Source organism: Ranitomeya imitator, chromosome 1 (genome assembly GCF_032444005.1).
Source record: "Ranitomeya imitator isolate aRanImi1 chromosome 1, aRanImi1.pri, whole genome shotgun sequence".
Classification (NCBI taxonomy): Eukaryota; Metazoa; Chordata; class Amphibia; order Anura; family Dendrobatidae; genus Ranitomeya; species Ranitomeya imitator.
Genome location: NC_091282.1, coordinates 1,211,775,522 through 1,211,795,785, shown reverse-complemented (window position 1 = coordinate 1,211,795,785; position 20,264 = coordinate 1,211,775,522). Strand labels below are relative to the sequence as shown.

General features: G+C 46.5%; 1 protein-coding gene across 1 annotated transcript in view; it reads left to right on the top strand.

Annotated features, from left to right (window-relative positions):
- The window catches only part of M1AP (meiosis 1 associated protein), a 155,648-nt gene that overhangs the window by 70,768 nt on the left and 64,616 nt on the right, over window positions 1–20,264 (top strand). Inside the window, exons 6-7 of the mRNA XM_069744687.1 lie at window positions 3,811–3,943; window positions 19,803–19,944. Of these exons, the coding sequence (XP_069600788.1) occupies window positions 3,811–3,943; window positions 19,803–19,944 (275 nt within the window). The remainder of the gene's footprint in view (window positions 1–3,810; window positions 3,944–19,802; window positions 19,945–20,264) is intronic.

The following is a 20,264-nucleotide window of genomic DNA, read 5'->3' as shown; positions in this document are numbered from 1 at the left end:
TTATGAGAAATCGCTCCTGTCACCAATCTAATCAGTTTTTATGAAGAGGTAAGCTATAGGCTGGACCACGGTGAGTCATTGGACGTGGTATATCTCGATTTTTCCAAAGCGTTTGATACCATGCCGCACAAGAGGTTGGTACACAAAATGAGAATGCTTGGTCTGGGGGAAAATGTGTGTAAATGGGTTAGTAACTGGCTTAGTGATAGAAAGCAGAGGGTGGTTATAAATGGTATAGTCTCTAACTGGGTCGCTGTGACCAGTGGGGTACCGCAGGGGTCAGTATTGGGACCTGTTCTCTTCAACATATTCATTAATGATCTGGTAGAAGGTTTACACAGTAAAATATCGATATTTGCAGATGATACAAAACTATGTAAAGCAGTTAATACAAGAGAAGATAGTATTCTGCTACAGATGGATCTGGATAAGTTGGAAACTTGGGCTGAAAGGTGGCAGATGAGGTTTAACAATGATAAATGTAAGGTTATACACATGGGAAGAAGGAATCAATATCACCATTACACACTGAATGGGAAACCACTGGGTAAATCTGACAGGGAGAAGGACTTGGGGATCCTAGTTAATGATAAACTTACCTGGAGCAGCCAGTGCCAGGCAGCAGCTGCCAAGGCAAACAGGATCATGGGGTGCATTAAAAGAGGTCTGGATACACATGATGAGAGCATTATACTGCCTCTGTACAAATCCCTAGTTAGACCGCACATGGAGTACTGTGTCCAGTTTTGGGCACCGGTGCTCATGAAGGATATAATGGAACTAGAGAGAGTACAAAGGAGGGCAACAAAATTAATAAAGGGGATGGGAGAACTACAATACCCAGATAGATTAGCGAAATTAGGATTATTTAGTCTAGAAAAAAGACGACTGAGGGGCGATCTAATAACCATGTATAAGTATATAAGGGGACAATACAAATATCTCGCTGAGGATCTGTTTATACCAAGGAAGGTGACGGGCACAAGGGGGCATTCTTTGCGTCTGGAGGAGAGAAGGTTTTTCCACCAACATAGAAGAGGATTCTTTACTGTTAGGGCAGTGAGAATCTGGAATTGCTTGCCTGAGGAGGTGGTGATGGCGAACTCAGTCGAGGGGTTCAAGAGAGGCCTGGATGTCTTCCTGGAGCAGAACAATATTGTATCATACAATTATTAGGTTCTGTAGAAGGACGTAGATCTGGGGATTTATTATGATGGAATATAGGCTGAACTGGATGGACAAATGTCTTTTTTCGGCCTTACTAACTATGTTACTATGTTACTATGAGTTTATGGGTTAGTAACTGGCTTAGTGATAGAAAGCAGAGGGTGGTTATAAATGGTATAGTCTCTAACTGGGTCGCTGTGACCAGTGGGGTACCGCAGGGGTCAGTATTGGGACCTGTTCTCTTCAACATATTCATTAATGATCTGGTAGAAGGTTTACACAGTAAAATATCGATATTTGCAGATGATACAAAACTATGTAAAGCAGTTAATACAAGAGAAGATAGTATTCTGCTACAGATGGATCTGGATAAGTTGGAAACTTGGGCTGAAAGGTGGCAGATGAGGTTTAACAATGATAAATGTAAGGTTATACACATGGGAAGAGGGAATCAATATCACCATTACACACTGAACGGGAAACCACTGGGTAAATCTGACAGGGAGAAGGACTTGGGGATCCTAGTTAATGATAAACTTACCTGGAGCAGCCAGTGCCAGGCAGCAGCTGCCAAGGCAAACAGGATCATGGGGTGCATTAAAAGAGGTCTGGATACACATGATGAGAGCATTATACTGCCTCTGTACAAATCCCTAGTTAGACCGCACATGGAGTACTGTGTCCAGTTTTGGGCACCGGTGCTCAGGAAGGATATAATGGAACTAGAGAGAGTACAAAGGAGGGCAACAAAATTAATAAAGGGGATGGGAGAACTACAATACCCAGATAGATTAGCGAAATTAGGATTATTTAGTCTAGAAAAAAGACGACTGAGGGGCGATCTAATAACCATGTATAAGTATATAAGGGGACAATACAAATATCTCGCTGAGGATCTGTTTATACCAAGGAAGGTGACGGGCACAAGGGGGCATTCTTTGCGTCTGGAGGAGAGAAGGTTTTTCCACCAACATAGAAGAGGATTCTTTACTGTTAGGGCAGTGAGAATCTGGAATTGCTTGCCTGAGGAGGTGGTGATGGCGAACTCAGTCGAGGGGTTCAAGAGAGGCCTGGATGTCTTCCTGGAGCAGAACAATATTGTATCATACAATTATTAGGTTCTGTAGAAGGACGTAGATCTGGGTATTTATTATGATGGAATATAGGCTGAACTGGATGGACAAATGTCTTTTTTCGGCCTTACTAACTATGTTACTATGTTACTATGTTACTATGGTGTGCGACCTGCAGCTATGACGACTTCTGCTCATCGAGGTAAGCACTTGCAGGAGGTCGTGCTGGATGGACAGAGACTTATTGGATTTTGTGACTCAGGGGCTTTCCTCACACTGGCTGATCCCCGAGTGGTTCGGCCTGAGGCAATCCATCGAGGACCTGGGATTGTCATTGAACTGGCTGGTGGACAATGGAGGACTATTCCCACAGCCACTGTGGATCTGAACTTTGGTTTTGGGGTCAGGCGATGTGTGGTTGGGGTGATGGGTGGTCAGCCTGCAGATGTTCTCCTGGGCAATGATGTGGGAGAGCTACGATGCCAATTCGTGGCTGCATGAAGCCACATGTAAGTTACGCTCTGCCTGTGTGTACTTAACCAGCGACCTGTAGAGGTCCCTAGTACGTACACAAATTGGGAGGGGAAGGGATTGTCATGATATGTACTTTTGCCCTGTCCTGTATTTGAATAATACGCCATTTGATGTATGTAACTGTTCTCTGGTTTCTATTAGCTGTAATTTATGTATTCTCTTGTGCTGGGAGTTCACCTGTAACAATATGTCTCCTTCCCCCAATACTTGCAGCCCTAAGCTATAATGTAATTAAGCTTTGTCAACATCACTAGTGGAGGAAGAGCCATTCTTCCTCACAGCAGGTGGCTAGTCAAATGTACATCCTACATAGACTACATGGAGCCCACCAGTCTAGAATCTTCTGGTGGACCCAACCATTGAATAGAAGGTGTGACCCCTACCCCCCTTCATAGGCGGATCCCAGGAGCTCAGACAATCCATTCTTATTTTGAGATCAGATGTGAGTTGATCCTTGAAGGAGAAGGAGTGGGGATTCTTAGCTGAGGCAAGACCCCACGCCCATCTGGGACTGCGGAAGCGAACGGGGCGAGACTTGAGCTGAGGACATATCTCGTCGTTCGTGAGATTGTTTTGGGATCCATTGGACTAATTGTGGACTATTGCTTTGTTAGCTGGCACAAGGATTATCGGGAGGTGCCCCTGAACCTGTTCCATTGGACTAATTGTGGACTCTGTAGATCTACCTGCATGTGTTGTTCCAGCGTTCTTGATAATAAATCTGTGGAATCATCCCTCGGCCTGTTGTCCCTTTTTGCTCTGCCGTACACCCCGTCACATGTTATCCTTCATATTCTCTGGAAAAAGGCCAAGAAAGCAAAAATTCTGCCGGGGTGTGTAAACGTTTGGCGGAAACTGTATTTCTGGACCTATTTGTATGTATAGAATATATATTTGTAAGAGTAGATGTGGGATTATCTTGTGAGGTTAATGTGCATGGGACCTTGTGTCCTGAGGGAGCGCCGTCTATCCTGTGCTCCTGCATGAGAATGGCCGTGTGCTGCCGCGCCTGACTCTCGTATTCTTCACCTTGTAGTAAAAGTCATGTGTGACGTGAGCCTACCTCTGCTAAATCCAGGACTGCTCCATGGAGAGGGAGGCGAGGCGTTTTCCCGGGGGTCAGAGATGGCTGCAGGCCCTGGAGCCGCCCAAGTCTGGAAGGTCATAAGGTAAAGAGCAGCTGATACAGACGACAGCAGGACCAGGAGGCAGATAACAACGGGGTAGAGGGGTCCGGTTATGATGGTGGACACTGGGGGCAGGACAGTGGATAGTGAGATCCATGTGTGACCAGGTGAACCGACTATAAGGGGTGACGCCAAACGCTAACGGTCAGTGTATTGTAGAGCGGCTCGCTCGGCTGCTGGACGAGCTCGTCAGAGGAATGCTTTTCATTTACATCTTCAGCTGTTTATTAATATTCGCCTCCCAAACCAGACAATACCCAAATAGACACGTTCAGTCTGGGTTTCGTAACTAAACAGTAGACATTACAGTCCATATAATTGCGAGGTCCCCGCTTGGAAATCAGGCTTCAGCTCCTTTAATCAAGAGCGCAGCTGTTTAGGTCAGCTCTAATTTAAGAGACCACCGAACAATCAAGTCCAGAGGCTTCACTTTTCTTCCTGGACCACACCCTAGGGTGGAGATATGGTGAACAGCCGTCCTGCCCAGCTCTTTACTTTTCACAATAAACCTGGCCCTGCCATGGCCGATTAACCCCTCTCAGCAATTAACGTGCTGGAGCTTTCATCCAGGTTCATATCACTGAAGCTAATAACCTCAGTGAAACGTATCTCCCTTCCAGCACATTACCAGTGACCCTCTTACAATTGTTACATCACGATTCATGTGCGAGGGGTAAGGTACTCCGTGGTGGAAGGACCCAGGGAGGGCTAACGGCCTATGGATTAAGGAACACGAAATGATCGCCTGGTCCACGGCGCTGGCATCCTGTATACTGCTACCTAGACGAATGCTGGTGGTTCACAGATTGTGGCAGGATAATGTATGGGGCAGGTTGTGGAAAATCTGGGAAAAAGTGATGCGGTGTTGGATTTTGTTGTTTCTTAGAATGTGGATCATGACTGATCCTGAAAACCCTGGTACCAGTGGCCACAATATCATCGCATTTCCCAAAACTGTGAAAACTAAACTCAGGAAGGGAGGGCAAAATAGTTAAAGGTGATTTCCACTCGTTTTGATGCTGATAGCTTGTCCTTGGGCTAGGCACAGTGACCAGGACTAGGCTCCATGACTCGTCACAGTTTAGTGACTTTAGGTGCTGATCTGCAGTACCTGGCAACAGCCACTACCCTGCGTGATGGCGCCAGTGACATCCGGACACTGCCGGAGCTGGTAATGTCTGATTGGTGGTGGCACTGACAGGTCAGCCTTGAAAGGACACCAAAATATTAGAAAGCTTCTATTTCTGAAGTTTCCCCAGGTTGGGGCTGCACTGTAGGACACTGACTAGGAGAAGCTCCGGTCAGATAATTGCGGCTATCCATGTGGAGGAGTTATTCTGTGATTTGTGTTCTCAGAAATAAACTCTGCGCTCCACATTATCCTGCAGATTGAATGGAAGTGTGCTAAAGATGTCATTCTCTGTTTTCTTTTCTATAACCTCATGGTCAGTTTGTGTCTTAAGGTATGTGCACACGTTCAGGATGTTTTGCGGTTTTTTTTGCGGATTTTCCCGATAAAAACGCTATTAAATTGCTTAAACGCATACATTATGCATCCTATCATTTAGAATGCATTCCGCATTTTTGTGCACATGTTTGCGTTTTTTTCTGCAAAAAGAAGCAGCATGTTTATTATTTTTGCGGATTTCCCATTAAATTGGAGTGTCAGGAAAAAAACGCAAAAAATCAGCACAAAAAAACGCGTAAAAAACACGCAAAAAACGCATGTGGATTTAACATAGTAACATAGTTAGTAAGGCCGAAAAAAGACATTTGTCCATCCAGTTCAGCCTATATTCCATCATAATAAATCCCCAGATCTACGTCCTTCTACAGAACCTAATAATTGTATGATACAATATTGTTCTGCTCCAGGAAGACATCCAGGCCTCTCTTGAACCCCTCGACTGAGTTCGCCATCACCACCTCCTCAGGCAAGCAATTCCAGATTCTCACTGCCCTAACAGTAAAGAATCCTCTTCTATGTTGGTGGCATAAATGTCCGGTTTTTGTCAGGAAAATTTCTGCCAGAAATCCTGACGTGTGCACATAGCCTTAAGGTGTGACATCAATCTCAATCACCTGTGATAATTAGTTGCCATGTACCTAATTAAAGGAAAACTACTTAAGTACATTCCAATTATTAAGCAGCCACAGGATTCAAGTAACATGGGAAAGAAAAAGGACCTCTGCTGCTTAAGTGTCACAATAAAAAAAACAATAAATATTTCACGAAAACCTAAGTGTGATCATCGTACTGGAAAGAAACTTGTGGCTGGTTCACTGCACAGATGGGTTTGTTCAGATAAAGGCATAATGAGGAAGGTTCCTGCAGATGAAGGCGTAATGACCAATATTTCTGCCAGACAAATTCATTGGATTAACACAGCAGCTACTAAAATACCGTTACAAAGCAGCAAACAGTTCTGTGAATCTGCTGGTGCCTCTGGAGTCCTGCAATCCTCCAGGTGTGGGATCCTCCAGGTGTGGGATCCTCTAGAGGCTGCAGTTGTGCATAAACCTACTATTCGGCCACTCCTGGACAACGCTCACAAGCAGAAATGGATGGAGTGGGCCCAGACGTACTTGAAGACTTGTTTGCTGATGAGTAGAGATGAGTGAATTTCTTCGGGTCCCCGCATATTCGGCATGCTGTCCTGCTTGCTGAATAAGCTGCAGAGGGAACCCGGATACATGGAGAGCCCCGGCTGATCGGCGCCCAGCTGCATGTGTCGCGGCTGTGTCACTGTCACAGCACATGCACGGATAGCCTGATTGTTAGGCTGTGACAGTGACACAGCCGCGACACATGCAGCTGCGGCGGCATCATCGGCTCATCAGCCTGCACGCTCCATGTATCCAGGTTCCCGCAGCAGCTTATTCTGCAAGCGCTATAGCTTGCCGAATAAGTGGGGACCTGAAGAAATTTGCTCAACTCTACTGATGAGCACCGGGCAACACTGGATGGTCGAGATGGATGGAGCAGTGGATGGCCACCATGTCACAACAAGGCTGCGATGTCATCCAGGAGGTGGAGGAGTCATGTCTTGGGTCGGAATCATGGAAGGAGAGCTTGGTAGCCTATTTAGCTTCTCTAAAGGTGTGAAAATGACCTCGGCAAAGTATACACTGCGTGCAGAATTATTAGGCAAGTTGCATTTTAGAGGGTTATTTTTATTATTGATCAACAACTATGTTCTCAATCAACCCAAAAGACTCATAAATATCAAAGCTCAATATTTTTGGCAGTTGGAGTGGGGTTTTTTTTTTTTTAGATTTGGCTTTCTTAGGAAGATATGTGTTTGTGCAGGTAACTATTACTGTGCAGAATTATTAGGCAACTTAATAAAAACCAAATATATTCCCATCTCACTTGTTTATTTTCACCAGGTAATCCAATATAACGCACAAAATTTAGAAATAAACATTTCTGACATGCAAAAACAAAACCCCCCAAAATGAGTACCCAATATAGCCCCCTTTCTTTATGATGACACTCAGCGGCCTCCATCCATAGATTCTGTCAGTTGCTTGATCTGTTTACGACCAACATTGGTGCAGCAGCCACCACAGCCTCCAGACACTGCTCCGAGAGGTGGACTGTGCTCCCTCCCTGTAGATCTCACATTTTATGAGGGACCACAGGTTCTCTATGGGGTACAGATCAGGGGAACAAGGGGCCATGTCATTATTTTTTCTTCTTTGAGACCTTTACTGGCCAGCCACGCTGTGGAGTAGTTGGAGGCATCTGATGAAGCATTGTCCTGCATGAAAATCATGTTTTTCTTGAACGATACCGACTTCTTCCTGTACCACTGCTTGTAGAAGTCTTCCAGAAACTGGCAGTAGGTCTGGGAGTTGAGCTTCACTCCATCCTCAACCCGAAAAGGTCCCACAAGTCCATCTTTGATGATCTTGTAGATTGTGAGCCTTCGCAGGCAGGGTCCTCATTCCTCCTGTACCAGTTATGACTTGTATTGTTTAAGATTATTGTACTTGTTTTTATTATGTATACCCCTCCTCACATGTAAAGCGCCATGGAATAAATGGCGCTATAACAATAAATAATAATAATAATACCAGCCCATACCAGTCCCCCACCTCCACCTTGCTGGCGTCTGAGTCGGAGTGGAGCTCTCTGCCCTTTACTGATCCAGCCTCCGGCCCGTCCATCCGGCCCATCAAGAGTCACTCTCATTCCATCAGTCCATAAAACCTTTGAAGAGTCAGTCTTCAGATATTTCTTGGCCCAGTCTTGACGCTTTATGTTTCTTGTTCACAGGTGGTCGTTTTTCAGCCTTCCTTGCCTTGGCCATGTCCCTGAGTATCGCACACCTTGTGCTTTTTGTTACTCCAGTAACGTTGCAGCTCTGAAATATTGCAAAACTGGTGGCAAATGGCATCTTGGCAGCTTCATGCTTGATTTTCCTCAATTCATGGGCAGTTATTTTGTGCCTTTTTTGCCCAACACGCTTCTTGCAACCCTGTTGGCTATTTGCCATGAAACGATTGATTGTTCGGTGATCACGCTTCAAAAGTTTGGCAATTTCAAGACTACTGCATCCCTCTGCAAGACATCTCACAATGTTGGACTCTTCAGAGCCTGTCAAATCTCTCTTCTGACCCATTTTGCCAAAGGAAAGGAAGTTGCCTAATAATTAAGCACACCTTAGATAGGGTTCTGATGTCATTAGACAACTCCCCTCCTCATTAGAGATGAAATCACCGGATTTACTGAATTGGTAGTTGGCTCTCCAGCCTGAACAGCTTGGAGTAGGACAAGATGTATAAAAAGGATCATGTGATCAAAATAGAACTTGCCGAATAATTCTGCACACAGTGTTTAGAGTTTCTGACTGACCACTTTCTTCCATAGTACAAAAAGAACTGTAGCATCCATAGCAAAATCATCTTCATGCTGACCATGCCCATCTCATGCTGCAAAGAAATCCCAGTCATTGACTGCTATAGGCATAAAGAGAGGAAGCTCATGGGCGGCCATCACCCTCTTCTGCCCTCAACCTTATTGAGAACCTCTGGAGTATCTTCAAGCATAAGATCTACAAGGGTGGAAAGTCGATCAACCCTGCAAAGAAATTCAAGCAGAAACGATCCAAAAACTCACAAGTTGAATGGAAGCAAGTTGTGAAGGTGACTTATCCGAAGGCTCAAATGGAACATGGATTTGGGCCTGTTAAGAGGTTTGTGATTGGAAAATCTGCAGATCTCGGTAAATGTGACGTCTTAATGCTGCACATTCAACATATGACCATTCTCAGGTCTTTAGAGCCTATAAAATGTTTGGAAACTCTTGTGCAGAATAAATTGCTGCATTTTCAGTTTTTTTTAGTTTGAAATAAATCTAGTTGTCATTAGGAGGATTGTCCAATAAAACGGGATCCATCCTCTGTGCAGAACTGGCCACAGACTAAAGACTATTGGACCAATGGACGTGGATCGAAGCCCGCGGCTCAAAGGGATGCCGACTCTCTCCAGCCCAGAGCGCGGTCACATCGATCTTGGTGTTGGATTACCGGGTTCCACCCCCAGATCTATTCTTTTTTTTTTGCAGCCACATTACAGAATCTCATGACTCCTACATGTGTTTGGTGTTATATTCTCCCTCTAACAGTGTCACCCCCTCCTCCTGTCTACGTGGACTCTAGGGCTGTGTGCACACGTTGTGGATTTTGTTGCGTTTCCGCTGCGTTTTTGGCCGCACAGATTCGCATCAAATCCGCAGTGTAGTGCACAGCCAATGTTAGTCTATGTGAAATTGACATTTGTTGTGCACATGGTGCGGGAAAAACGCGCGGAATCGCAGCTTTTTTTCACAGCATGTCAATTCTTTTGGCGGATCTCCAGCGTTTCTGCACCCATTGACTTCCATTGTGTCAGGCACATCTGCAATAAAACCGCAGATGTAAAAAGATCTGCGGTTTTGCTGCGGCTGAAACGCTGCAGACCAGGAGGAGGAAGTGTGTGGGCAGAGCTATGTGCACATGTGTGTGCGCGGGTCTGTGTATGTGTGTGATCCCTGTGTGTGCGCGGGTCTGTGTATGTGTGTGATCCCTGTGTGTGCGCGGGTCTGTGTATGTGTGATACCTGTGTGTGCGCGGGTCTGTGTATGTGTGTGATACCTGTGTGTGCGCGGGTCTGTGTATGTGTGTGATACCTGTGTGTGCGGAGGTCTGTGTATGTGTGTGATACCTGTGTGTGTGTGCCGGTGTCTGCGTGAATCTGTGTGTGTGTCCCTGTGTGTGCGCGGGTCTGTGTGTGTGTGCCGGTGTCTGCGTGAATCTGTGTGTGTCCCTGTGTGTGCGTGGGTCTGTGTATGTGTGATCCCTGTGTGTGTGCCAGTGTCTGCGTGAATCTGTTTGTGCGGGTGTGCACGGGTCTGTGTATGTGTGTCCCTGTGTGTGTGTGTCACTGTGTGTGCGCGCGGGTCTGTGTGTGCCGGTGTATGCATGGATCTGTGCGTGTAGTTCTGTGTGTGTTCCTGTGTGTGTGTGCCGGTGTCTGCATGAATCTGTGTGCGCGGGTGTGTGTGTGTCCCTGTGTGTGCCCCTGTGTGTGCGCGCTGGTCTGTGTGTGCCGGTGTCTGCATGGATCTGTGTACGCCGGTCTGTGTGTGTGTGTCCCTGTGTGTGCGCGCTGGTCTGTGTGTGCCGGTGTCTGCATGGATCTGTGTACGCCGGTCTGTGTGTGTGTGTCCCTGTGTGTGCGCGCTGGTCTGTGTGTGCCGGTGTCTGCATGGATCTGTGTACGCCGGTCTTTGTGTGTGCCCCTGTGTGTGTGCGCTGGTCTGTGTGTGCCGGTGTCTGCATGGATCTGTGTACGCCGGTCTGTGTGTGTGTCCCTGTGTGTGCGCGCTGGTCTGTGTGTGCCGGTGTCTGCATGGATCTGTGTACGCCGGTCTGTGTGTGTGTCCCTGTGTGTGCGCGCTGGTCTGTGTGTGCCGGTGTCTGCATGGATCTGTGTACGCCGGTCTGTGTGTGTGTCCCTGTGTGTGCGCGCTGGTCTGTGTGTGCCGGTGTCTGCATGGATCTGTGTACGCCGGTCTGTGTGTGTGTCCCTGTGTGTGCGCGCTGGTCTGTGTGTGCCGGTGTCTGCATGGATCTGTGTATGCCGGTCTGTGTGTGTGTGTCCCTGTGTGTGCGCGCTGGTCTGTGTGTGCCGGTGTCTGCATGGATCTGTGTACGCCGGTCTGTGTGTGTGTCCCTGTGTGTGCGCGCTGGTCTGTGTGTGCCGGTGTCTGCATGGATCTGTGTACGCCGGTCTGTGTGTGTGTGTTCCTGTGTGTGCGCGCTGGTCTGTGTGTGCCGGTGTCTGCATGGATCTGTGTACGCCGGTCTGTGTGTGTGTGTCCCTGTGTGTGCGCGCTGGTCTGTGTGTGCCGGTGTCTGCATGGATCTGTGTACGCCGGTCTGTGTGTGTGTCCCTGTGTGTGCGCGCTGGTCTGTGTGTGCCGGTGTCTGCATGGATCTGTGTACGCCGGTCTGTGTGTGTGTGTTCCTGTGTGTGCGCGCTGGTCTGTGTGTGCCGGTGTCTGCATGGATCTGTGTACGCCGGTCTGTGTGTGTGTGTCCCTGTGTGTGCGTGCAGTTCTGTGTGTGTGCTCCGGTCTGTGTGTGTCCCTGTGTGTGTGTGTGCCGGTGTCTGCATGAATCTGTGTGCACAGGTGTGTGTGTGTCCCTGTGTGCGTGCGCTGGTCTGTGTGCCGGTGTCTGCATGGATCTGTGTACGCCGGTCTGTGTGTGTGTGTCCCTGTGTGTGCGTGCAGTTCTGTGTGTGTGCTCGGGTCTGTGTGTCCTTGTGTGTGTGTGCTGGTGTCTGCATGAATCTGTGTGCGCGGTTGTGTGTCCCTGTGTGTGTGCCGGTGTCGGCATGGATCTGTGTACGCCGGTCTGTGTGTGTGTCTCCCTGTGTGTGTGCGCGGGTCTGTGTATGTCCCTGTGTGTGTGTGTGTCTGTGTGTGTCCCTGTGTGCGTGCGTGTCTGTGTAAGCATCCATTGTCTGATGGGACTACAGCTCCCATCCAGCTATGAATGCTCACAGTGATAGCATTGCCGATGATGGGAAAGTAGTCCCATCAGACAATGGCTGTGTTCAGTAGTAAAAAAAAACATACAGTGCATACAACATATAACATACAGTACATACTCACCAACCACCTAGTCATCGAAGCCCTCGATCACCTGTAATAAAAATAACATAATAATCCAACCTATACTTACCTTTCCGCCAGAGTCCAGTTAACAATGAATGTCCCATAACGATCTCCTGTGTAGAACAATGGCATTAGGTGATGTGAGCGCTCTACATGGCCTCCGCGATCAACTGACAGGCGGAGGTAATCCTTTGCGATGTATCCCTCCGCCGCTGCCGGGAGAGAGGTCACTCGAGTTCATTCTCATTGGCAGCGCTGTGTGAGAAAATTCCCACGCAGCATTGCCGTAAAGGGAGCCTGAAGTGAGGTGACCTCTCAGCGATGCACTGCAGGAGCCATTATCTCCTGTCAGTGCATCATGGGAGGCCTATAGCCGATGTCACTGTTCTATAGGGGAGATCGTCGGGGGACACTCGTTATTAATTGGACTGCGTCGGAACAGGGAGTATAATGTTGATTTATTGTATTTTATTTTTTTTTGCAGGTGATTGATGGCTTCGGGGAATTAGGCATGGTTGTAAGTATGGTGAAATTAAGAATATTAAAATACTTTTTTCTGGCTGTCTAATTCTTTCACTACTATAGGATTAGTAATGGATAGGCGTCTTAGGTCAAAAGTGAGATTAACCCCTTATTACCCATATGCCACCGCTACACGGGAGTGGGAAGAGAGAAGCTACGTGCCAGAATTGGTGCATCTTACAGATGCGCCATTTCTGGGGTGGCTCGGAGCTGGTATTTGTGGGGCGGGGGTATGGCAATATCCATGGCCCGTCTCTAGGCTATGAATATCAGCCTTTCTGGCTATAAATTATAGGGGGACCCTGCGTCATTTTTTGGGAGGTTTCCCCCTATTTTAATAGCCAGTAAAGGCTAAATATACAGCTGTGGGCTGATAGTCGTAGCCTGGGAAGATCCATGGGTATTAACCCCTTCCCAGGCTATAAGCATCAGCCGTCTGCTTTACCTCTCTGGCACAGAAAATTGTGCGGGAGCCCACACCATTTTTTTTTTTTTTTTAAATTAAACATTCTGTATTTAATAATGCAGTTTTGTGTGTGTGTGTGTGTCTTTATTTAACTCTTTATGTACCATTTTATTATGTTTATTACTAAACACTGGGCTTGGTATTTATATATCTATAGATATATCTATTTATAGATAGATGTATAGATAGATGTATAGGTAGATAGATGTATAGATATATATATCGTTAGATAGATAGATATATCGTTAGATAGATAGATATATAGATAGATGTGTAGATAGATATAGCGATAGATAGTTATATAAATCCAAAAAAGAAAAAATAAGGCAGCATTCCTTTTCTTCAAGTGAAAATCTGTGTTTTAATTCAGACACTTATCGCAGGCGACGTTTCGGATTGATAAAGGCTCATCCAGACCCAAAATGTCGCCTGCCATGTGGGTCGGAATTAAAACACAGATTTTTACTTGAAGAAAAGGAATGCTGCCTTATTTTTTCTTCTTTTTGGATTTATGCAGTGGGTGGATTGCAATTAAGGCCTGTGCACCTGAAAGGCATTTATAGTGTGTTTCACTTTTTTTATATAGATAGATGTATAGATAGATAGATGTATAGATAGATAGATAGCTAGATGTGTAGATACCGTAGATAGATAGATATATAGATAGATGTATAGATAGATAGATGTATAGATAGCTAGATGTATAGATACCGTAGATAGATAGATATATCGATAGATAGATAGATGTATTGAGAGATAATGTATAGATAGTACAGTCATGGCCAAAAGTATTGACACCCCTGCAATTCTGTCAGATAATACTCAGTTTCTTCCTGAAAATGATTGCAATCACAAATTCTTTGTTATTATCATCTTCATTTAATTTGTCTTAAATGAAAAAACACAAAAAGAATTGTCCTAAAGCCAAATTGGATATAATTCCACACCAAACATAAAAAAGGGGGTGGACAAAAGTATTGGCACTGTTGGAATAATCCTGTGATGCTTCTCTAATGTGTGTAATTAACAGCACCTGTAACTTACCTGTGGCACCTAACAGGTGTTAGCAGTAACTAAATCATACTTGCAGCCAGTTGACATGGATTAAAGTTGACTCAACCTCTGTCCTGTGTCCTTGTGTGTACCACATTGAGCATGGAGAAAAGAAAGAAGACCAAAGAACTGTCTGAGGACTTGACAAACCAAATTGTGAGGAAGCATGAGCAATCTCAAGGCTACAAGTCCATCTCCAAAGACCTGAATGTTCCTTTGTCTACCGTGCGCAGTGTCATCAAGAAGTGTAAAGCCCATGGCACTGTGGCTAACCTCCCTAGATGTGGACGGAAAAGAAAAATTGACAAGAGATTTCAACGCAAGATTGTGCGGATGTTGGATAAAGAACCTCGACTAACATCCAAACAAGTTCAAGCTGCCCTGCAGTCCAAGGGTACAACAGTGTCAACCCGTACTATCCGTCGGCGTCTGAATGAAAAGGGACTGTATGGTAGGAGACCCAGGAAGACCCCACTTCTTACCCCGAGACATAAAAAAGCCAGGCTGGAGTTTGCCAAAACTTACCTGAAAAAGCCTAAAACGTTTTGGAAGAATGTTGTCTGGTCAGATGAGACAAAAGTAGAGCTTTTTGGGCAAAGGCATCAACATAGAGTTTACAGGAGAAAAAAAAGAGACATTCAAAGAAAAGAACACAGTCCCTACAGTCAAACATGGCGGAGGTTCCCTGATGTTTTGGGGTTGCTTTGCTGCCTCTGGCACTGGACTGCTTGACCGTGTGCATGGCATTATGAAGTCTGAAGACTACCAACAAATTTTGCAGCATAATGTAGGGCCCAGTGTGAGAAAGCTGGGTCTCCCTCAGAGGTCATGGGTCTTCCAGCAGGACAATGACCCAAAACACACTTCAAAAAGCACTAGAAAATGGTTTGAGAGAAAGCACCGGAGACTTCTAAGGTGGCCAGCAATGAGTCCAGACCTGAATCCCATAGATCACCTGTGGAGAGATCTAAAAATGGCCGTTTGGAGAAGGCACCCTTCAAATATCGGGACCTGGAGCAGTTTGCCAAAAAAGAACGGTCTAAAATTCCAGCAGAGCATTGTAAGAAACTCATTGATGGTTACCGGAAGCGGTTGGTCGCAGTTATTTTGGCTAAAGGTTGTGCAACCAAGTATTAGGCTGAGGGTGCCAATACTTTTGTCTGGCCCATTTTTGGAGTTTTGTGTGAAATGATCAATGTTTTGCTTTTTGCTTCATTCTCGTTTGTGTTTTTTCATTTAAGACAAATTAAATGAAGATAATAATACCAAAGAATTTGTGTTTGCAATCATTTTCAGGAAGAAACTGAGTATTATCTGACAGAATTGCAGGGGTGTCAATACTTTTGGCCATGACTGTATGTATCTATGTAGATCTGTATCGATCTATATATCTATCTCAATCTATATCGATGTGTGTGTAAACATTGTTCAATGGAGTATGTAAATGAAGAGGTTGGACAAGAAATGACATCACAATTTTTTTTGTTTGTTCAATAATAGATCTTTATTTAGCTTTCAAAAACGCATACAAATCTGTATTTAAAAAAATGCATGAAAATCCCCATCAAAAAACGCATCAAATCCGCACTGGCGTTTTCTGCCAAGAGAGGAAGAATCTACACAGAAATTTCCACAGGAGAATCTGCAACGTGTGCACATACTCTTATACTCAAGCCTAAAGCAGAATTTATTGTGCATCTGGCAGGCTGTTGACAGTTTTTGTTTCTCTCTTCAGGGGGCTTGACCAATGCACAATTTTTCAGACTGGCTTCTGGAACCTTCTGCATACTTTGGGTTACATGTAGCAAATGTTTAAGGGTGAGAATGTGAACACTTCTGCACATCCATTGGGCTTATCCCCGGAAAGGTAGAACAATAACCTATTTAGTGAGTTAGTTGAAGCGGTGAAGTCAAGGATCTGAGGCTAGGTCCTGGTGCCAGTGTATGGATGGCCTATGAAGATTGCCCGCTAGAGCTGGATACAAGTGCTACGGTCGTAGTATCTGTCGTCTGGATTTGAGGAATTATCCTAAGGACTGTTGTTGCTAGCTGGAGCTGGAGGCATGTTCTGTTGTGGTATCCATCTTCTGGAGGAGCATGGACTGTGACTATAGAGTACAGTCATGGACAAAAATTTTGAGAATGAGACAAATATTAATTTTTCCAAAGTCTACTGCTTCATTTTTTCTAATGGCAATTTGCATATACTCCTGAATGTCAGAGTGATCAGCTTAACAGCAATTACTGTACTTGCAAAGTCAATATTTGCCCAGAAAATGAACTTTAACCCCCAAAACACATTTCATCATCATTGCAGTCCTGCCTTAAAAGGAGCAGCTAACATGGTTTTAGTGATTGATCCATTAACACAGGTGTGGGTGTTGATGAGGACATGGCTGGCGATCAATCAGTCATGATTAAGTAAGAATGACATCACTGGACACTTTAAAAGGAGGCTGGTGCTTGGTATCATTGTTTCTCTTCAGTTAACCATGGTTATCTGTAAAGAAACACGTGCAGCCACCATTGCACTGCACAAAAATGGCCTAAAGCCCCCGTCACACATAGCGAGATCGCTAGCGAGATCGCTGCTGAGTCACAAGTTTTGTGACGCAACAGCGACCTCAGTAGCGATCTCGCTATGTGTGACACGTAGCAGCGACCAGGCCCCTGCTGTGAGATCGTTGGTCGTGTCGGAATGGCCTGGACCGTTTTTTGATCGTTGAGGTCCCGCTGGGTAGCACACATCGCTGTGTTTGACACCTTACCAACGACCTCGTTGACAGGACGTCCCATTGAATCGTCATGAAATAGCATCGTTGTACAGGTCGCCGCATCGCTGCTGCGTCGTTGGGGAGATCGCACTGTGTGACATCTCACCAGCGACCACATAGCGACGCAGCAACGATCCCTGACAGGTCGTATCGTTGTCGGGATCGCTTAATCGTCGCTATGTGTGACGGGGCCTTAACAGGGAAGAGTATCGCAGCTACAAAGATTGCACCTCAGTCAACAATCTATCGCATCATCAAGAACTTCAAGGAGAGAGCTTCCATTGTTGTCAAAAAGGCTCCAGGGCGCCCAAGAAAGACCAGCAAGCGCCAGGACCGTATCTTCAAACTGTTTCAGCTGCGGGATCGGACTACCAGCAGTGCCGAGCTTGCTCAGGAATGGCAGCAGGCTGGTGGGAGTGCTTCTGCACGCACTGTGAGGTGCTGACTCTGAGCAAGGCCTGGTTTCAAGGAGGGCTGCAAAGAAGCCACTTCTCCAGAAAAAAACATCAGGGACCGACTGATATTCTGCAAAAGGTACAGGGAGTGGACTGCTGAGGACTGGGGCAAAGTCATTTTCTCTGATGAATCCCCTTTTCGATTGTTTGGGACATCTGGAAAACAGCTTATTCGGAGAAGAAGAGGTGAGCGCTACCACCAGTCTTGTCTCATGCCAACTGTAAAGCATCCTGAAACCATTCATGTGTGGAGCTGCTTCTCAGCCAAGGGAATCGGCTCACTCACAGTCTTGCCTAAAAACACAGCCATGAATAAAGAATGGTACCAGAATGTCCTCCAAGAGCAACTTCTCCCAACCGTCCAAGAGCAGTTTGGCGCCCAACAATGCCTTTTCCAGCATGATGGAGCACCTTGCCATAAAGCAAAGGTGATAACTAAATGGCTCATGGAACAAAACATAGAGATTTTGGGTCCATGGCCTGGAAACTCCCCAGATCTTAATCCCATTGAGAACTTGTGGTCAATCATCAAGAAACGGGTGGACAAACAAAAACCAACAAATTCTGGCAAAATGCAAGCATTGATTATGCAAGAATGGACTGCTATCAGTCAGGATTTGGTCCAGAAGTTGATTGAGAGCATGCCAGGGAGAATTGCAGAGGTCTTGAAGAAGAAGGGTCAACACTGCAAATATTGACTTGCTGCATTAACTCATTCTAACTGTCAATATAACCTATTGGTACTCATAATATGATTGCAATTATATTTCTGTATGTGATATAAACATCAGACAAACACTAATAAAAAACAGAGGGCAGCAGGTCATGTGAAAATATAATTTTGGTGTCATTCTCAAAAATTTTGGCCATGACTGTATACTGCCGGGAGCTACAAAAGCCGTGGGCCAACCAAAGGTTGAGAGACACTGGGTATCTCCTGGTATGGGAGAACACGGCTCCATTAGATGGCTGACCCCAGCACACGGCTCCATTAGATGGATGACCCCAGCACACGGCTCCATTAGATGGATGACCCCAGCACACGGCTCCATTAGATGGATGACCCCAGCACACTGCTCCATTAGATGGCTGACCCCAGCACACTGCTCCATTAGATGGATGACCCCAGCACACTGCTCCATTACATGGATGACCCCAGCACACGGCTCCATTACATGGCTGACCCGAGCTCACAACTCTATTACATGGCGGACCCCAGCACATGGCTCCATTAGATGGATGACCTCAGCACACGGCTCCATTAGATGGCTGACCCCAGCACACTGCCCCATTAGATGGATGACCCCAGCACACTGCTCCATTAGATGGATGACCCCAGCACACGGCTCCATTAGATGGATGACCCCAGCACACGGCTCCATTAGATGGATGACCCCAGCACACGGCTCCATTAGATGGATGACCCCAGCACACTGCTCCATTAGATTAATGACCCCAGCACACTGCTCCATTAGATGGATGACCCCAGCACACGGCTCCATTAGATGGATGACCCCAGCACACGGCTCCATTAGATGGATGACCCCAGCACACTGCTCCATTAGATGGCTGACCCCAGCACACTGCTCCATTACATGGCTGACCCCAGCACACTGCTCCATTACATGGATGACCCCAGCACACGGCTCCATTACATGGCTGACCCGAGCTCACAACTCTATTACATGGCGGAACCCAGCACATGGCTCCATTAGATGGATAACCCCAGCACACCGCTTTATTACATGGCTGACCCCAGCACACAACTCCATTACATGGATGACCCCAGTACACTGCCCCATTACATGGCTGACCCGAGCACACGGCTCCATTAGATGGATGACCCCAGCACACTGCTCCATTAGATGGCTGACCCCAGCACACTGCTCCATTACATGGCTGACCCCAGCACACTGCTCCATTACATGGATGACCCCAGCACACGGCTCCATTACATGGCTGACCCGAGCTCACAACTCTATTACATGGCGGAACCCAGCACATGGCCCCATTAGATGGATAACCCCAGCACACCGCTTTATTACATGGCTGACCCCAGCACACAACTCCATTACATGGATGACCCCAGTACACTGACCCATTACATGGCTGACCCGAGCACACGGCTCCATTAGATGGATGACCCCAGCACGCTGCTCCATTAGATGGATGACCCGAGTACACGGCTCCATTACATGGATGACCCCAGCACACCGCTCCATTACATGGATGACCCCAGCACATGGCCCCATTACATGGATGACCCCAGCACACGGCTCCATTAGATGGCTGCCCTATCACGGCTCCATTACATGGCTGACCCCAGCACACGGCTCCATTACATGGCTGACCCAATTATTACAGTAATTACAGCTTCAGGTTATTTGTGTTTCTTTATCAGGGCCGTCTCCTCATCTGGGGTCTGTGGCTCCATGCTTTATGGACTGCCTGCTATCCTTACTCCCACTGCATGCTGGGAACTAGACTGGGACCAGCTGGAAGCCAACCAAGACACCTTCCATGCCCTGTGCCACTGCCTGCAGGTTGGTGTCTGTGTGGACTCGTCAGCTCATATATACAGTAATGGGGGGTGTAAGGGGCATAGTATGTGACATGTGGTGGTATATAGTAAGGTGGTGTGGCCATATAATCCCCGGATGGTCAACTCATAGAATGCGTAGGGAGCGTCATCATTCATCAGAGAAGAGTCCTAGAAATTGGGCCGAGCTGCAGTAACGGTGTCCACACTCCCTGATGAAGCGGTGATCCACGGCGATACGCCTCTATGGGGAACATTATTGATGGATGATTTGATGCACTTTATTTTGTTAGGGTCTCCTAGGAATCATTTTTGAACGCTTGA